Consider the following 7,727-nt stretch of genomic DNA (forward strand, 5'->3'; position numbering starts at 1 on the left):
CTTATGAGTTTTCCTTTTCACAGTTTCTTTCCTGCTCCGCAACAGATGAAAAGCACCAAGAAGCCAACCTTTAACCCCAGCCGTTGCCTGGGAATTTCCCCCTCCCTCCCCCCTCATCCTAAAGATGCTGCCTTCCTTTGATTTCCGCAACATCTGAATTTCCAGGATTCCTTTCCTTATCTCTGTTCTCTTTGCCATCCATTTTCTCTGCCCATCCAAAAATGCCTGTAACTCCTCAAGACACAGCTCGTGAGTTTCACGCTAAACATTCTTCCTTGGAGCCCCACTCCCTGCCACAGCTCTGTTTTACTGAGGGGAAGCCCAGTTTCCTTCTGAATCCCAAGCAATGCTATGACAGTGTCTACAAGCACCTCTCCCTGGCGGCCCCACAGCGCTCTAGATGCCCGCGGTCCTAATCAATACTCATCAATCTCCCTTCCCATGTGCCTCCCGCCGTGTCCCTGACAGGATAAGCTACACCCGTTAGGCCCCTTCTTTGGGGCAGACTTCTGCACCTTCCTTATCTCTTCTACTCTTATGATAAATAAGAGCTGCCCCTGACGCCTCTGAATCATATGCACTTATACGTCTGGCGTCCTGCGGCTGCAGCGCCTCCGCCTCTGAGCTCAGACCGCACCCGCTCCCCCTCCCACGGATGCCTCCCATGTTCGCGGTGGTCCGCTCCCACTCTGCGCTGCAGGACGGGGGGTTTCCAGTGCGCACGCACGCTCCTGTCACCCCCTCCGTGAAAACCCATCCCTGGGCAGTCCAACCAGGCTGCGTTGGGGGACGGAGCAGAGTGAGAAGGTATCTTGTGTCAGCCAGGGTTTCTGGCAGACGCCCCTCTGCAAGATCCACTTGTGGTGGTCGGGGGCGGGGAAGGGGCGGGATTGAGCCCCCTTCCCCCCTCCTCCTCACTGCGGAAAGCTGCAGAGCTAAAGGCGCTTACTTCCTATTCACCAGTCAGCAGGGAGGGATCCTCTGCTCAGCCACGTAGGCATTCTCTTCTCTCTGGAGGAAAAGGCCCAGCAGCTGTCGGAGGATAAGGCCCACCGGCTGTCAGAGCGAACGGACATGTCGCAGCTAAGTAAGAATCTGGGTGATTCCAGTCCCCCGGCGGAGGCTCCCAAGCCTCCGGTCTATAGCCGCCCCACGGTTCTGATGCGGGCCCCGCCCGCCTCCTCCCGGGCTCCGCCGGTCCCCTGGGACCCACCTCCGATTGATTTGCAGGCTTCACTGGCCGCTTGGCAGGCGCCGCAACCTGTCTGGGAGGGCCCGCAGGGCCAGCCGCCCGCCCCCATGGCTGCAATGGCCCAGCCTCCGGCTCTGGGGGGTCCGCTGGTCCAGGCTCCCCCTCTGGGAGGGCCAATGGGCAAGCCCCCGACTCCCGGGGTCCTGATGATCCATCCTCCCCCTCCGGGAGCCCCGATAGCGCAGCCTCCAACTCCGGGGGTCCTGATGATGCATCCTTCGGCTCCCGGGGGCCCCCTGGCCCATCCTGCCCCTCCGGGGACCCCGATGGCCCATCCTGTCCCTCCGGGGACCCCGATGGCTCATCCTCCACCTCCCGGGACCCCGATGGCGCATCCTCCCCCTCCGGGGACCCCGATGGTGCATCCACCCCCTCCGGGAACGCCGATGGCTCATCCTCCCCCTCCGGGGACACCGATGGCGCATCCTGCCCCTCCGGGGACACCGATGGCGCATCCTGCCCCTCCGGGGACACCGATGGCCCAGCCTCCAGCTCCGGGAGTCCTGATGGCTCAGCCGCTGACTCCGGGAGTCCTGATGGTCCAGCCGACTGCACCGGGAGCTGCGATGGCCCAGCCTCCACCCCCTGCAGCCTTGATTGCACAGCCTCCACCGCCGGGAGCCGCGCTGGCCAAGCCTCCAGGTCCCGGAGTCCTGATGATCCACCCTTCGGGTTCGAGAGCCCCGATCAGCCAGCCTGCAGCCTCGCCAGCCCCGATGGCACAGCCGGCAGCCCCACCTGCGCAGCCTCTGGCTTCTTGGGCCCCACAGGCTCAGCCTCTGATTCTGCAAATCCAGTCCCAGGTTATAAGGGGTCCCCCGCAGGTTCCCCAGGGCCCGCAGGCCCCGCCAGCCCAGCTGGCCACACCCCCGGGCTGGCAGGCCACCTCACCCGGGTGGCAGGCCCCTGCACAAGGCTGGCAGGCCACACCCCTGGCCTGGCAGGCCACACAGGTCACCTGGCAGGCTCCGACCATTGCCTGGCAGGCGCAGCCACCTGTGCGCCAGGGTCCACCAGCCATTCGCCCAGGCCCTCCGCCCATCCGACCAGGGCCCCCACCGGTGCGCCAGGGGCCACCCCCCATCCGCCAGGCGCCACCGCTGATCCGTCAGGCGCCACCGCCCATCCGGCCTGCCCCACAGGTGCTGACCACGCCACCTCCACTCTGGCAGGCCCTGCCGCCCCCACCACCTCTGCGGCAGGCCCCCCAGGCTCGGCTGCCCACCCCGCAGCTACGGGCGGCCCCCCAGATGCGGGCGGCCCCCCAGATGCGGGCAGCCCCCCAGATGCGGTTGGCCCCGCAGGTGCCCATGACCCCTCAGGTGCCCACGGCCCCTCCTGCTCTGCAGCTGCCCACCGCACCTCCCGCTGGTCCGCAGGTGCCGCAGGCTGCGCTGTCGGCCCCTCTGTCGGCCCCGCAGGCTGTGCACTGCCCGCCTATCATCTGGCAGGCCCCCAAAGGCCAAGCCCCTGTGCCGCACGAGATGCCCACGTCGATGGAGTTCCAGGAGGTGCAGCAAGCGCAGGCGCTGGCCTGGCAGGCCCCCAAGGCCCCCGGGCAGTTCTGGCAGCCCCTGCCCACCCAGGAGGCTCAGAGGCAGGGCCCACCGCTGGTCCAGGTAGAGCAGCCCTTTCAGGGGGTCCCGGCCTCCCAAAAGGCCCTGCAAATCCAGCTACCCACCCAGCAGGCCCAGCCCTCGGGCCCGCAAGCGGAGCTGCCCACCTTGCAACTCCAGGCCCCGTGGCAGGCGCCCCCTGCCGCCTTGCAGGGCCAACCCGGAGCCCCCTTAGCGGCGGCAAATTTTCCCATGGGCTCTGCTAAATTACTGATGACTCCATCAGGAGAATCCAGAGCCTCTTCAATAGACCGTAGGACCTCGTCCAAGGAGCGTAGGACCTCGTCCAAGGAACGCAGGGCTCCTTCCAAGGACCGCATGATCTTTGCCGCGACTTTCTGTGCCCCTAAGGTCGCCTCTACCGCCCGAGCACACCTGCCGACCACCTGGAAAAACTTTCCTGCCACACCGGAGACCTACACTGCCACCTCGAGGGTCTTCCCTGCTACCTCCCAGCTCCAGCCTGCCTCTTCTACTGCCTTCAAGGGCCCATCTGCCATCTTGGAGACCCCAAAGTCACTGCCACTCACTCCGAAGGACCCCTTTGCCTGCTTCGAGGCCCTGCCTGCTGTCCCGTGGGTCCCACAGCCCAGCGCCAGTGCCCCCAGGGTGTCCAAGGCAGTGCCCACCATGCTGATGGCCACGGCGGCTGCCCCCCAGCCCATGGCCACCACTCAAGAGGCCCCCGATGACCCTCCACGCCGCTCCGGCAAGGCCACCCGTAAGAAGAAGCATCTGAACACCGAAGAGGACACCAGTGGCCGGATGTTGGGTCTGCCTGACTGGCAGGCCCCAAGGCCCTGGGGAAACCTGAACTTGAATGACTGGCAGGTTCAAAATCCTTTTCAGGTCCTGGGTGACTGGCAGGACCCAAATATGTCCTATGGCTTGAGTGGCTGGGAGGGCCCTAGTACCTCCAGGATCCTTAGTGGCTGGGAGGGTCCTGGCACAACCTGGGCCCTGAGTGCCTGGGAGGGTCCTGGCACCTCCAGGGCCCTGGGTCTCTGGGAAAGCCTAGGAGGCCCCCAGCCTTTGATCATCTCTGAGCTCCCTGGTCTCTCTCTGGGGTTTGGTACTACACAGAATGACCCCAGGTTGGAGACTCAGCCATTGTCTCCCTTGGATGAGAGAGCCAATGCTTTGGTGCAGTTTCTCTTGGTCAAGAACCGAGCCAAGGTGCCCATCAAGCGCTCAGAGATGGTGAAATTCATCATTCGTGAATATAAAGATGAGTGCTTGGAGATAATCAAACGTGCCAACCATAAGCTAGAGTGTGTCTTTGGTTATCAGTTGAAGGAAATTGATCCCCAAACCCACTCTTACATTATCATCAACAAGCTGGGGCGTTATGAGGGTGTGCCAGGGGCACCCTACTTACACACACCCACATTTGGCCTCCTGATGGTAGTCCTGAGCCTCATCTTTATGAAGGGCAATTGTGTGCGGGAGGAGCTGATCTTTAACCTTCTGTACAAGCTGGGGGTGGATGTCCGGGAGACCCACGGTCTCTTTGGAAACACGAAGAAGCTGATCACTGAAGTGTTTGTGAGGCAGAAGTACCTAGAGTACAGGCGAGTCCCCAATACTGAGCCAGCACAATATGAGTTCCTCTGGGGCCCCCGAGCGTTCCTCGAAACCAGCAAGATGCTTGTCCTGAGGTTTCTGGCCAGGCTCCATAAGAAAGATCCTCAGTGCTGGGCATTCCAGTACTTTGAAGCCCTGGCAGAATGTGAATCTGAAGATCAGGATGAAGATGAGCCAGGCCCCGATGACAAAGCCGGGGATCCCCCCAGCAGCCCTCCTCCCTGCTAATGAGGCTTAACAAATATTTCTGTCCTTCATGTTCCCGGCCAAAAAGGCCACTGACAGGGTGTGTGCGCGTGTGTGTGTGGGGTGGGAGTGGGGGGGAGATGTTTTGTTTCTGGTGTTTATGTTCCAGTTCTATATGTGTACACTTGGATTTGAACTTGGTTCTGTATCTGCCAAAGCTTTGTACATTTCACGTGGTGTTGATTTCAACTGGCTACTGTTCTCTTGAGTATTTTGGCATTTGTATTTTTAAGTGAGATCTGTGATTCGCTGTTTTGTGTTATAACTGTTATGTTTTGGTATGATTGTTACGTTTTGGTATAACTGTTATGTTTTGGTATGATTGTTATGTTTTGGTATAACTTATGTTTTGGTATCAGAGTTGTGCTGGCTTTGTGAAATGAGTTGAAAAGCTATCCATCTCATTCTGGTACAGATTATGTAGTATTGAAATAGGCTGTTCTTTGAATGTGAAAATGACTCATCAGTAAAGCTGTCTGCAGAGAAATAAATATCTATATCTATATACATAAATATACTTTCAGCATAACATGGAAGTGTTTGTCTTTATTCTAATTTTTACTCTAGATGGTGGGAGCCAAGTTTTTTTTTTCCCTGAATAGACTTGAACATCAAGACTACTACCAGTGGTAGTAGGAACCATGGGAAAGAAACTGTTTCAAGGCCAGAGCTACACCTTCCTAACAACACAAGAGATTTTGATGGGTGGTAAGACCTAAGGTTCACATGGAACCAAGAGAAAAACTTCCCAAGGCTGTACACATCTTCTGATTTCATCCTCACCATAATCGTTCAGGGCATCCATTATTTCTGTTTTTTAGATTTTTACCCTCACGTAGATTAATTCAATGGCTCGGGCCGGTGCTGAGTTGATCAAGAGGGAATGCAAAGCAGAACATTTTCTTAAGGTTCTGTGGGAAAGAAGGGCCACTCGCATGCAAGACCACGGGTACGCAGGCTTCTTAATAAATTGGCCAAGGGGGCATCTGTCAGTCATGTGGCCAGTGGTGGGTGTCCAGTAGCTCGGGGTGGGCACGTGCCCCCTGCAAAATGCCCAGGCTTGTAACAGGAAAAAGGAAACAGCCCCTGATGAACTAGAGATCTTGCATGTTGCAGGTGGTGGTGGGTACCTAGCGACAAGGAGGGCTAGGAGGGGTCAGGGGCTCAATCCTACTATGGAGGGGAGGTCAGGGGGCAAGGCTTGGTGTGGGAGGGATCACAAGTGTGGAGTGAACCATCCTGGGTGATTTCAGGAGACATTCACACCTACACCTGGATGATGTATACAAGGTTTTCCTTAAGTCTCTATTCTCTTCAAGTGGACGGGGACCATCAGCGCTGCCATTACCCCTACTGTCCTATAAGGATCAAGAGCCCCAACCCTAACCCCACTTCTCTGGGTACAGATGAAGTTCCAGAGAGCAGGTAACGCAGGAGAGTGGAACTCGTCTGCCACCTAGTGGCAGGTCCTGGTTCTGCCGCTCCTGCGGCTGCACAGTGTAGAACGAAGGTCACACCCCAAATACCTGGGTTGTGGCTACAACTTGCTTCATAACCTTTGCCCATAATTTTACTGCCCAAACGTTCCTCGTTTCCTCTTATGTCACAGCACAGGGTGAAACCTCTTCTCCAAGTCCAATCCACTGGCACACAGGAGCTGAGCCTCCATAGTAATAGGTAGGCTCCCACGATGGCAAGTCCTGGCCCCAGCCCACCCAGAGCCGAGCTTTCTAGGATGACCGGCTGCAGGCCAGGACGTACCTGGCGACAGTGGATCTTTGGCCAAGTTGTCCAAGTGACGAGGCTTTCCAGAAATTCGGGGGGAGTTTCCTGCAAACACGTTGGGTCAGGGAGTATGTACAGCGCTTCTGCCCCGAATTAAATCTTAAGTGACGGACAACAGCAAGTGCCCACGGAGACAGCATCACAGCGCCAGCCGAGAACTACCCTCAAGAGAGGCTTTGCTGGGCCAGCCAAGCGCCACACGAGTCTATAGCATTGTCTGTTTCATGCATTATTGCGTCTATAATTTTCTCTACATCACTGACGCAAGGGGCGCCTGAGCAAGTTGCTGTGTGCGGACCAGCCCTGGACAGAAGCACCATATGACTTAGGTGTCACACATGTGGCAGGAAGACGCACCTGCAGCGTGCAGCCCCCCCCCCCCGCCCCCATCTCCCATATGGGACCTGAAGCAAACAGTATTTTTCAGTAATGCTGAGAGCTTAAGACCCAAACGGGATTAAACTGTAACGAGAGACCAAGTACCGTAACAATGAAACTTTAAGTACAAATACAGAAATTAAATTAGCCAGATAGTCAGCTGAAACGTCTGAGACAAGACAGCTGGCATTATGAAAGAAGAAGGCAGAAAACAAGACCTGGGGATATGGGAATGTTGGGCAAGAAGTGGCGGGAACAAATTCAAGACCCTTTATTGGAACACACTAAGCTGCAGATGAATATAGAATGCAAGGCTTTTTAATGTAAAATGGAGAAAAACTATAACTAAATGGTGAAAGGTATCAAATAACTACAAAAAATACAAATGGGAAATAACTTTGAAAAATATCTCACTTCCCTAATATTTAAAGACAACTATTAGACCAGTATTCCACGTTTCATGTATTAAATTGGCATAGAGTAAAAGCCCACGGAACACCAAATGTAAATAGAGTTATCACTACTGGCATCTTTCTTTATACACTACTATTGAAAGTGTAAATTGTTACAACTTGCCCTCGACTGTGTCTTCAAGAGGTTTAAAAGTATTAATACTATTTAACTTAGAAGTTCATAGGGGGCGACATGGAATGGAAACAACCTCCGATGGGGGCAAAGGCTTCTTCACGGAGAGAGGAACTTAGGAGAATGAAGGATATTAATTTTTATATGAATCCCTCTCATACAGCCGTACTAACGCCAAGTTGGTCCAGAGAGTTTCCTGCTGAAAAGACCAAAGACTTCCCCAGGCAACGGCTTGCAGTTTGCTCCTACACAAAATGACACTCCGTGGGACAGAGGCGTAA

The 7,727-nt window shown here is 56.1% G+C and overlaps 1 protein-coding gene across 1 annotated transcript; it reads left to right on the forward strand.

Annotated features, from left to right (window-relative positions):
* The first annotated feature begins 765 nt into the window (after positions 1-765).
* On the forward strand, positions 766-5,217 carry MAGEL2 (MAGE family member L2). The gene is made up of 2 exons (XM_090263640.1): positions 766-807; positions 964-5,217. Exon 2 carries the CDS (start codon positions 1,075-1,077, stop codon positions 4,678-4,680), a length of 3,606 nt encoding a protein of 1,201 aa, XP_090119766.1. The 5' UTR covers positions 766-807; positions 964-1,074; the 3' UTR covers positions 4,681-5,217.
* The last annotated feature ends 2,510 nt before the right edge of the window (positions 5,218-7,727 follow it).

Source organism: Furipterus horrens, unplaced genomic scaffold (genome assembly GCF_987537825.1).
Source record: "Furipterus horrens unplaced genomic scaffold, mFurHor1.1.pri manual_scaffold_16, whole genome shotgun sequence".
Lineage (NCBI taxonomy): Eukaryota > Metazoa > Chordata > Mammalia > Chiroptera > Furipteridae > Furipterus > Furipterus horrens.

Bases quoted from the DNA above. Each gene is read 5' to 3' on its own strand.
- MAGEL2 (XM_090263640.1), top strand. From the start codon at position 1,075: ATGTCGCAGCTAAGTAAGAATCTGGGTGATTCCAGTCCCCCGGCGGAG.